Below are 11,569 nucleotides of genomic sequence, written 5' to 3' on the forward strand. Positions count from 1 at the left end.
TGTTTGAAAACATTTCCTTATGTGCCAATATTCCCATTTATATTATTAACGCTCATGGATACACTGTGAGCATTCTTTCAGCACTTTGATAAACCAAGTAGGTTGCAAGACAGGGCTTTTAAAACACTGCAATCTTTTAATTACTGTATGCCTGCATTTTATAGTACCAATTCACTCTTGATGAGGTGTGGGCCATCACTGTGTGTTTAAAAGTTTGTAATACTTTTCACACTGAAAATCTTCAGGTATAATCCACTTTGGAAGTGCCAACGTTGTACATGCACAGTTGAGGAAAGCCTAAGAAGTCAATACCAGGAAGTGAAATGGCATAAATGCTTAGGAAATGGTTCAACTAATTTATAAAGAAATGACAGGGAGGTAAGTGCACTCAAATTACAGTGTAGACCAGAAAACCTTTTAATAACAAGGTTAGTTTACAAGATGCAAAGGCTGATAACCTGTAACAATCCAGAAGCAGCTTAAACAACAGCATAATTGGTGAAAATCCAACTCTTGTGGCCAAAAGCATTAAAAATCTTGTAATCAGCACATGGTTGAGGTCTGTGAAGTATTTGGAATATTTACTGGTTTTATCCTTATTCCTTGAAAATAATAAAAACACACATGCTGTGTCCTAACAGTCAGCACAAACTTGTACAACACAAAATCCCAATTGCTGCTAGCCTCCTTGAAAACTCTTTCTAGGCTCCAGTTTCTCACATCCAAAGGATTCTTGGTTGATGTAACTATGTTTTTCCTTTGTTTTCTCTACTAACATAGCAAAGTCATTTTTCATAATGCTTTGGAATTCTGCCCGCAAGAAAGTGTGAGGGGGAGAAAACCTTCTGTATTCACTTGAGTAGGTATTGAAAAAATCATGTTTTAATTCTGTAGTCATTCAGTGCTTTAACAGTCAATGAAGTAAGAATACTTTATTACGTTCAATATATTCAAATATTCAGGAAACACCAAATAGTAGGTATGTTAAACAGCAGCTACAACTTGTATTTACTGGAGTTATTTCAGCTTTTTTCCCTCCATAGGACTGAAACATCAAAGGAACACATACAGGTTAACTTAAGCCCCATTATAAAAGAAAAATATTTCACTTTTTAAAGTAAAAATAAACAATTCAAAGGTAAAACCCGTTTCTTATCAGAAAGTAAGTCTACAGATAATAGCATGTAAGGAACCATCAGCTTCTTCCTATTTAATTAGCATTAGTTAAGACTGATCACTCAAGCAACACAGTGCGTTCAATTTCACTACCGACAATGGAAGTGTATGCCATTATGCTTAGTAATTCCTTCTTCCAGTAAGGTTATAAAAAGCTATACATTGCTCTGAGCAGCTTAACCTCCTTGCTATGAAGAGGCATTCAACACAACAGTACCAAAAAAGTGCACTAATTAGTGTAGTTCAAGTAAGTCACCAAGATTGATTTTCAATGGCTCTTGATCAACTTAAGTAGCTAAATCCCACCTAAACTATTTTTGTTAAGTAAAGTAGGCACCTGCTTTCCTCTACAATTCTGTCACACTTCAAGTCTTTGCATTGCTAACGTAGAGTTCCAAGACGTTTCATATGAAACAGTGCTCAGAAGCCAGCAAACTAGCAGCCAGCAGTTCATTTTATGTAGTCATTTTTCTGTACAAAGTGCTTGCAGCTCAACTAATCTCGTAGTCAGAAGAGTCATTAATCCTGATTCATAGAATCAAGATATACTTCTTCCTGAAAGGGACACTCTTAACCTGTGACCTTAACTGTTGCACTCGATGCACACATACGTGAGCATTTCAAATGTGCCATTGTATTGATTCAACTCTCACATCCTTCCTCTGCTGCTAGAAAAGTAGAATACAAAAGCTCTATTGCAGCAGGTGTAACCATATATTAGGATATGATCAATGTATGTGTTCTGTCAATGCATAAATCACATCTACAGTTCCTGTCACATCCAACAAGGTCAGTGGTCAGGCACTCTGCATTTAAAAAGTAGCAATGAACTGTTATTTTTGAATTATTTTGATCTTCTCATTGCTTATGTATTTAACAACTTTCTTCTTGCATCCTTCCGTATCTGACAGAAAATGCAATAAGTCTCTTGTATACTATCTCCAACACTAACAGGGACACTACAACCACTCCACATATTAAGCTAAATGCCCAGCGTGGTCCCAAGTGAGTGTATATTTGGCTCACAAATACCGGTCCAAGTATGCGCGCTCCGCTTCCAGAAGCAGTTAACCATCCCATGTAGACACCCTAAAACAGAATTACACAGGATTGAGCAAGCCAGGAATTGCCACCAATTGTCTGAATTAAAAAATACAGAAGTATTTAAGCACTTATTTTTTCTGAAATTTTATTACGGTACTGAGTAGTTTTCAAGAGTAATGCTGAGCTTCTCTAATCGTTAATTTGAAGGCTCCACCGTGCTACATCTACGAGCCTTCTGAAAAGGTTTTCTGACTCTTAAATGCTTAGTCCCTTACAACAAAGTGCAATATGGAAAATAGTAAGCCACAAGCCTTAGGCTTAGTTGTCCTGAAATTTTCATGCTGTAGGACATGCCACAAACTGCAGAATGATGCTTGTTTTCTGCTTCCTCTCTGGGCTTAGCCTGGACTTTAAAAGGTTAATACTCCTGGAAACTTCTGCCCTGGTTGACATTTGCTAATATTTTGCTAAAGACACGAGGGAGGAATATAAAATCATAAAATGGCCTGAGTTGAAAAAGACCACAATGATCACCTGTTTTCAACACCCCTGCTATGCGCAGGGTCGCCAACCACCAGACCAGGTTGCCCAGAGCCACATCCAGCTTGGCCCTGAATGCCTCCAGGGATGGGGCATCCACAACGTCTTTGGGCAACCTGTTCCAGTGCATCACCACCCTCTGTGTGGAAAACTTCCTCCTAATCTCTAACTTAAACCTCTCCGGTCTTAGTTTAAGACCATTTCCCCTTGTCCTATCACTATCCACCCTCGTAAACAGCCTTTCCCTCTCCTGTTTATACACTCCCTTCAAGTACTGAAAGGCCACAATGAGGTCTCCCCAGAGCATTCTCTAAGCTAAATAAGCCCAGTTCCCTCAACCTTTCATTGTAAGAGAGGTGCTCCAGCCCTCTGATCATTTTAGTGGCCATCCTCTGGACCTGCTCCAAGAGCGCCATGTCCTTCCCGTCTTGGGGGCCCCAGGCCTGGACACAGTACTCCATATAGGGCCTCACAAGAGCTGAGTTGAGGGGGACAATCACCTCCATCTCCCTGCTGGCCACTCTTGTAATTCAGCCCAGAACACAGCTGGCCTTTTGGGCTGCAAGTACCCTCATCTTAGTGAAGAGAGTAGAAAATAAGAAGTGAAATAAACTGATTAGGCTTACCTGAGGTTTTGGGCCTAGAATTTTTGAGTATAAAGTGTAGGACATAACATTACAAACTGGATAGCCCAGTCCTATTAGTATGTCAGAACTGATATACTGAGCCAGATAGATCATGGGTGTATTCAGGCACCAGGACTGTGTTATGGGGCAGCCTGCAGGTTCTGAGTGATTGGATGGAAGCTGCATTGCTTGCCAACTCGAGAAAGGCATCACCATTTCACTGGGAGTTGTTTGGGGAATAGAATTATTCTTTATCTCTGTAAAAACAAGTAGAAAGTACCATTAAGAAGAGATACAATAAAGAAGTTTCAATTAAACATTGCGACTATAGTTTAGCATAACTTGGAATTATACCTTGCCACTGGATATTTGGTAGTTTTTTCCCCCAAGGCAGTAAGATAAAGAATCCAATTAAGACGATCAGTAAGCCTCCATGGAGTATGGCACGTTCACCTGTCCTATCAAACAATGACATTAGAATTAAACATATGATTTAAAGTACTACTTGGGAAGGTGTTCATGACTCAGCCCACTCACTAACTTGTGGAAAAGATGCCCACCAAAACATCTGCAACAAGAACAGCAAAATCACCGTAACTTAAAACTTGTTTTTTCTTGTTATTCTAGGGTAAGAGAGAGACAAGGAAGGGGGTTGTGTTACCAGAACAAAAAATAGCTAAAGCATCGTGGTTCTGTCCAAATCAGAAGTATGCTGTCATAGCATGCCCAAATGCACTGACAAGGAGGAGACTTCCAGAATACAGACTGGGATGCAGTATAAAACTTTTCAGGCTTCACTAACGTAAGTAATAACATTCCAAGAAAGTCCAAGAACTTACTTTTTAGACAGCGTTTTCACCACCAGGAAAACAATAACTGATTCAACGCCAATCGCACTAAGGATTACTCCATTATAAAAAACAGCTTTCTCCCTGGTCCAGGAATACATGTCCATTGTCAGCGGAGTAGCTATGCTAAATTGACAATGCAAAACGCCATTATTATTATTATCATTTATTAAGCAACAAATGAACAAAAATCCAACTATCTTCTCCACAGGTGTTTCTGTATGTATAGGTAAATTGTCCTTAACATCAAACAGCGCTGTGGAAGCAGTTTCTCCCAACAGGCACATCTGTGAACACGGACTGATTATAAACTAAGTCTGCCATTTATAAAATAATAAATCCACTAGACCAAATTCAATACTGCAGTGCAATAGCCAGCTCTTGAGGCATAAACAATATATTTCAGGTAGCTTATAAAAAAATGATAGAGTTATTTTCTCTCACACAGAAAATACGAGAGAATAGATTACCTCTTTAAATGTATTTAAAAACAGGTAGTATATTTAAAAATATAATTGCACAAACAATATAACAACACTGCAAATATAACTGCACTACCAATTGTTTCAGTCATTACTGACATAAGCTTCTCTGGAGCTTTTAGAGTTAAGAAGTTCAAGAGTTGTCTGTGCATCCATTCCAAACCTTTGATACAAATGTTCTATGTACCACACTGTGCTACACATTCTCACTTATTAATGCACTTGAATTCGTTACCATCTGTCAGCACACAGCAATTTAATTGCACATAGTTTGGAACTAGAAACATTTCTATTTACAAAGAGTGAGATTAAGAAAATGAGTACAAGAGGAAAACTCTGACAATACTGTACTAGTCTACGTCACGTGTCACAGTATTTTGAGAGAACATAGACAAACTTACGTTTCAAAGACTGCAAACACAAACAAGATGACAAAGAAGAGAAAATTGACTGCTACAACAGCAATGTGGTCAATGTTTCCTTCTGCGTCCTCATGCAGAACACCATGTTCTGAAACAAAAGAATAATCAAACCTGCAAACTAGGCTGTTTTACATGATGATTACAGACAGCATTAGGTTTTTTTTTACTTTGCTAAGTATTTAAGATGAGGTTTGGTGAGCAGGTAGACAATTGCTTTAAATTGCTTTGACAGTTTATGTAAAACCTTTTTCAGATCCAAATGGAATCACTAAAACTCCAGTTTCTCTGAGAGAAAATGATTTCAAACAGTTTATGCCATCTGCTGTCCCACTGTAATGCTGAGACTGACGAGTCCTGAGCAGCAGCAAAATAAGCAAGCTGCTCTACGCATCTTTACAGCGGAAAGCAGAACACCCGTAGTTCCTCTGACAAGGCCAGAAGAACACAACGGGGTAATTCCTTGCACAGCAGTGGAAACTTTGTTTCTCTGACCCCTACAAAGCATTTTCCTAAGCAAAGGAATTCTTCCAAATTACCATCGTAGAGTAAGCTTCAAAGAAAACACAGATACCTTCTCCTTCAAAATTGATACTGTTGCATTGCCGGCCCATGTCGTCCACTCGATGCTCTCTGGAAACGTAGAACTGTTTTCAATAATATATATATTCACTTGATCTATTACTAAGCATATTTCTAAATAGCATCATCTCTTATTCTAGTTACTCCCAACTCCTTTTATTTAATACCACCTGTGCAGCCTACATTTAACTACAGTGAACAGCACTGCATTTAATAACCAAAATACTCTGGTGGGAGAATATGAAATATCTGTGTACTGCCATTGCCACCAATGGGATAACTGCATAAAAATCCTCCCAACATGCTTAAAAGAAAGCCATAGAACCCTGAAAGCAAGCTACCTTTATTTCTCTTTAAAGAAAAAATATGCAGAAACCAATGTAATGTAAAAGATCTGTAGTACAGAAAGTAGAAAGTCTGAAGTAATAAGAAATAAAGATTTATACTTTTAGCACTCCAGATTTCAGGCTCACTATTCCTTCTAAGCAATGCAAGGCTCATTATGATCCACCCACTAATGAAGAATATTCTGTTATTTTTTAATTTGATTACCTGAATATAGCAAAGATGAGAATAATATTAATAATTCCTAAAAGAGCCCCAAATAAAACGGGTGCTGTGTACATGTTCAGCTGAAGATGAATTGATTTCCATGTTATTCCTTCTTCTCCAATAAGCGTAAAACAAGTCTGAATAACTAAAAACAATCATATTGAGAAAATCTTGAGAATCATGAAGAACATATTACAATGCATAGAATAAACATACAGCAACTTTGCTTACCTAGTTTCACAACTGCCAAATAAAACATTTCACCTGTCAGTCTTCTGACGTTTTGAGAATCCTGTTCTAAAAAAACTCATGGATACCAGGGGAACCTCAACTAGCCAGAGAAGTTCTTTGTAACATTTAACTAATGTGTATATAGAATATATATTGTACACGTAATTCAATTACATTTAAATAACTCAGTTTTCAACTCTGAAAGTATCAATGGTTAATCTTCTTTGCCACGTGCAGATGGCAGATTTACTCTTTTTACTATTCCTTCTATATGGAAACCCTCGGCCCTGGGAATGGAGTCTCCTTTAGGAATCTAAAGGAGAGCTGGAGACAATATTATTTTATTTTCAATGAAGTTTAGATCACTGCAGAGCAAAAGAGTGTAAGATTGTGTCATTTACCAAGAAGGAAACAGACAAACAGTCCCTATCAAATTAGGAAAAGGAATTAGCTGAATTTATGCCCTGTGCTAATTGCAGGAAGAATGCAGATTGCTGCTTGTAGGCCCTTTAATACTGCATCAACAGCACTTCATAGCAACTAGACAGCAGTTGTAACAGCAGTTATAACTAACTCAAGAAAACACTCTGCCCTAAACTTCTCATTGTATCACCGTACACAGAGAACTTCAGGCTTAATGACTGATAATCTTCATCTCCAACTGTAAGAGACAACTAAAGAGTAGAAGCTGCTTCAGATAACGTTGCTGGTCACTCTTCACAACACAAGCCAAGTCTAACCCATTTCTCCCACTAAACTGATGAAGGTATCTTAGGAGCTACATAACACCCGACCCCACAAACATCACTTGAGCTCTTAATTCCCTGAGCTCTCTGTAATATTTGTTACTTCTTTTTATTTTTTGTCAGTATGAAGAATTCCTGACTCTCACTACAAGATCAGAAAGATCTCTTGGGTGTTATATGGGTGAAGCAAAGTAGATTTTCAGTCATTTCTGAAAGGTGGTACTGTAACCTTAAACTCCCTTCTGCCAGTATAACAGCATCTTGGAAACTGTTCTTCCTGCAGTCAGTAGCACAGAAGTACTAGTTTTTAAACTACAAACAATTAGGATTTCTTTGGAACAGAATATTTTGTTTATATTGACATATACAAGCACATACGAGTGCATCCCATGTATTCATGACTTTACTTTGATACCACTGGCAAACTGTGCTTTGAAATCATCCCACATACAGCTGCTAAAAATTGCTGCTTCAAGTGCCCAACTTCATCCTACAGAATATCAGGGAAAAGCCGGCTCCAGAGACACGAGGAAGTAAGAAATGCTCTACCTGGTCCTAATATGAAGCCCGCTGCTTGGCAGGCACTGGTATTGGCCATGGCACTTGTTCTTTCTGTAAGAGAAGTGGCACCTGCAATATACGACCGAACTACAGCCACGTTTCCTTAAAAAAAAAAAGAAAGAAGGAAATAACAAGGAAGTGTTCAGGTAAATTTTAAGTTGTATTCTTAGATAATCCACCTGTATTTTCTTACTTGGAAATGAAATAATACCCACGTGAATACGTCTATTCATTTACAACTGCGCAATTACATAACTTTATGATAAACTAGTTGTGTTGACAAACTCATTACCTTGCTTATTTATAAATTATCATTCACATAGTGATAAATCAGGTACTAAAATACCATGTTAACAATCTTACACTAGACACAACATCTATTAACTTTCAGACATATAAGCTCAGCCGTGATTACCTGCTCCAAATCCCACAAGAGCACGTGCAGTAAGCATGTAGTATTTGTTGTGTGAAGGAGGTGCGTGAACATAGGCATAAAGACAATTAGCAGCTACTGAAATTGCAGTTGAAACGACAAGGGGTTCTCTCCTCGGTCTGTAATTGGACCATAAACCAAACAGGGGAGAGGCAACCATTTGGCCAATGCTGTACGAAGCTATAATCCAGCCCAAGAAACTCGCATCTGCTGTCGGATCAATCTGCAAAAACAAATGAAGCAGCTGCATAGGTAAAGTATTAAAGATTTTTATAACATCAGCAAAACCATTTGAGATTTAGCACTTGAAATACCTGACTCTGCACTGTAATTCTGAGTGTATATGCAGTATTACTGTGCAGTAACATGGTGTCCAACATGAGCTACCACTGAACACGTTAGCATGTTGGCATGGCACTGTGCAGCACTACATAAATACACTACGCTGGGCCTCAGAAGCAGTTGCTTTTGCATCATACTTTGTATGGGTAATAAACCTTTGCTAATTGCCTCAGTACACCAAACTGACAGCAAGTACTCTCCTTCTGAGACTGGAAAAGGCTCATCTGCAGCAAATCTAACTATTTCTCATACAGCACCACTAACATTGCAGGCTACAGACCTAATTAAGCAATAAGGTAAAGTTTACAGGCTAGGAGCAATGAACCACTTAAGTCACCTCTGCACATGCCTGAATCTGTCCTGATTTACAAGGCTGATGATGCATTTTCTTTTCTTCTCCAACACAGCACCAGCCTCAATTTTAACAGTATCTCTAACACTCTGCCCAGGATATGCTCTTCCAAATTTCCATCTGGAACAGTCTTCTACGATTGCATGAGATGTGCAATCCTAGCATAAATTAAAATAAACTTTTAGAGACCTTTTACATTGCTTTTGACAAGAATGCAACAACGAAATAAATCAAAGCACTCTCTAGGAACACAAGCAACTCCCCATTACTGATATGAAGGTCTACATGTAACAGTCCAAAACAGAAGAGTCTCTAGACTCAGTTTCCTTTTGTTCAAAATGCAAACAAACATTACGTATTATGCTTTAACAAATACAAATGTATTCAGATAAAGAGATTTCAATTGACTCATTGTTCAACAGTGAGATAATTTTGGAAAACCAAACATTTTGGGATCACGATGTACCTTCCTCAGTTCAGTCAACTGACAGGTTTTATGGAACAATATAAGCAATCTGTAGATGGCAAAACAAAAGTCTCTGTATAACCACACATTTCCCCTCGCTGCGCCTCTGCATAACACTGCATAACTTCTGAGCAGAAGTTCTGTCCTCTTATTAATTCAAAAACATTAATATTTACAAACCTTTTGGAGATATGGCCATACAGACATAATTACAATTGAGAAACCTGCAATGCAGTAAAAACACAACTGAGGTTACTTTGTTTGCCACGCCTATTAGTCATTCACTTTACTGAAACAACTACGGTGGGTTCATCCTTCTGTTCCTATGTCCGCTATGGGTTAAAACTCAGTCTGCCACCTCAAAATACTACGTTATGTGTAATTCTTCTTGAAAAGAAGACCTGTTTTTAAACAGGACATAATACAGTTGCATACATACTAAGGAAAACACTCCTATGAAAAGAATACTGAATGGAATTTTTCCTCTCAGTGGAAAGACAACGAGCTCTCTGAGTAAAAAGAACGTATTGATACACAGACATATTCTTATTAAAGAATTTTTAATACATCTAGGCCCACAGAAAGTCGCTGGAAGGCAAAAATCAACAGAACTCTCCCTTGAAGGGGCAGCTGTTTAGGACTGAAACAGGAACTTTTTCTGCAGCAGAGACGCTTAAGGGAAAACAAGCTCTGATGTGTGCTTTGAAACAGATAACACACATTCTCACAAAGATAGTATCTCTAAAGAGCTAAGCTGCTACTTTCATTTCCTAAAAGGTTTTCTTTGGATTATAAAGTGTGACCTCTCTTTGGGTCATTTCCATGTCACAACCACTACCTTCTACCATTACCCCAGACTACCACAAAACCCAATGAAACAAAGACTTGGATAAAATGTCATTTATTCTCAAAACACAGCCTTATTTATTTTATTAAAAGCAAACTTCTGTTTGATTTGCAAGCCCTATCTTCTTCTTTGAAGAAAAAAAAACCCAAAATGAACTTTTTTATGGGCGTAAAAGTGCAGTAGCACTAAAGGAGTTAAGTTAAAATCTGGAAAACCCTGTAATTTTCACATCTAAATGTACCCACTAAGCAAAGAACAAAATCATCCATGTTTACTCACCTACGCTACTGAGAAACATAGTCAGATACATGATCCAGATAGACCTCCACCTGCTCTTGTAATGCTCCTGCGTTTCCACCACATCTCTGGTTTTTGAGGGCAAAAGAGAAAGAAATGACAATCATGTTCTCTCAGGACACTGTGAACACTTTCCATGGACACGGCACAGTACAACTGCATAAACTGCTTTAACTCCCATGCAATGGACTTCTACACGGGAGAGAACACTGTGCAGGCTCAAAAATACTACACTGAAAGATGTAAAAATTAATAGATATAGGATAACAATGTATTATAACACATGTGATTGTAGTGTATTGTAGTTGAAGGAAGAAGAAGAAGGAAAAAAAAGGAAGTAGGTGCCAGCAGGTGCATTCACAAGTGTTGTATGAGAAGAGCCTCATCGAGAGACACTTCGATGCAATCTCTGCCTCCGGAGCATCACAGATTTCACATAAACGCTTCAACAGCCACGAATGAAGCCACAAAACCCCAGGCACCTCCCAGAGCTGTGACTAAAGCAAACAAACCAAAACCTCTGACCAACCGCTGCCTACGCTCGGCGTTGCAGCAGCAAGTCTAGTTTTACTACCACCTAAAGAAAAGCACGACAGCCGCTGCCCACACAGCAAGGCGCCGTGAAGCCAACGCCACCGTGCCGGACAGCCGGGACAAACCTCACGGCCGTTCGGTCGCTCGAGGCCCGACCGTGACCGGGCGGCGGCGCCTCGGCGCATCGCCTCTATCCCGCCACACGGAGGGCCGCGCCGCCGAGGACAGCCGCCGGCTCCGGGAGCGATGCCGGCCGCCTGTTGCCGCAGCCCCTTCCGTCCGGCCCGAGGAGCCCGTACCTGCCCTGCGGCTGCTGCTGCTGCTGCTGCCGCTCTTCCTCTCCGGCCCGCAGCAAAGGCTCCCGCCCCTCAGCGGCCGCCATACCGAGCTCCGGCCGCTTCCGAGCCCCGCGCCGCCGGGATCCGTCAGGATCCGTCAGGATCCGCCTCCCGCCCCGCCCTGCCCGCCGCCAGAGGGCGCGCGCCGCCCCC

At 39.8% G+C, this 11,569-nt stretch overlaps 1 protein-coding gene across 2 annotated transcripts; it reads right to left on the reverse strand.

Moving 5' to 3' along the window:
- Positions 1-388: 388 nt before the first annotated feature.
- Positions 389-11,528, reverse strand: MFSD8 (major facilitator superfamily domain containing 8). 2 transcript variants are annotated; one of them, XM_015861278.2, is made up of 12 exons: positions 11,378-11,528; positions 10,527-10,612; positions 9,581-9,624; positions 8,223-8,463; positions 7,796-7,909; positions 6,270-6,414; positions 5,710-5,768; positions 5,118-5,226; positions 4,226-4,360; positions 3,741-3,844; positions 3,387-3,643; positions 389-2,265 (listed from the first exon to the last, which is right to left on the reverse strand). In XM_015861278.2, the coding sequence occupies exons 1-12, from the start codon at positions 11,458-11,460 to the stop codon at positions 2,050-2,052; spliced, it is 1,593 nt and encodes a 530-aa protein (XP_015716764.1). In that variant the 5' UTR covers positions 11,461-11,528; the 3' UTR covers positions 389-2,049. The 2 variants fall into 2 exon arrangements, with proteins under 2 accessions (XP_015716764.1, XP_015716765.1); XM_015861279.2 differs by lacking the exons at positions 9,581-9,624; positions 11,378-11,528.
- Between the last annotated feature and the right edge of the window lie 41 nt (positions 11,529-11,569).

The sequence above is a fragment of the Coturnix japonica genome, chromosome 4 (assembly GCF_001577835.2).
Source record: "Coturnix japonica isolate 7356 chromosome 4, Coturnix japonica 2.1, whole genome shotgun sequence".
NCBI classification, from domain to species: Eukaryota; Metazoa; Chordata; class Aves; order Galliformes; family Phasianidae; genus Coturnix; species Coturnix japonica.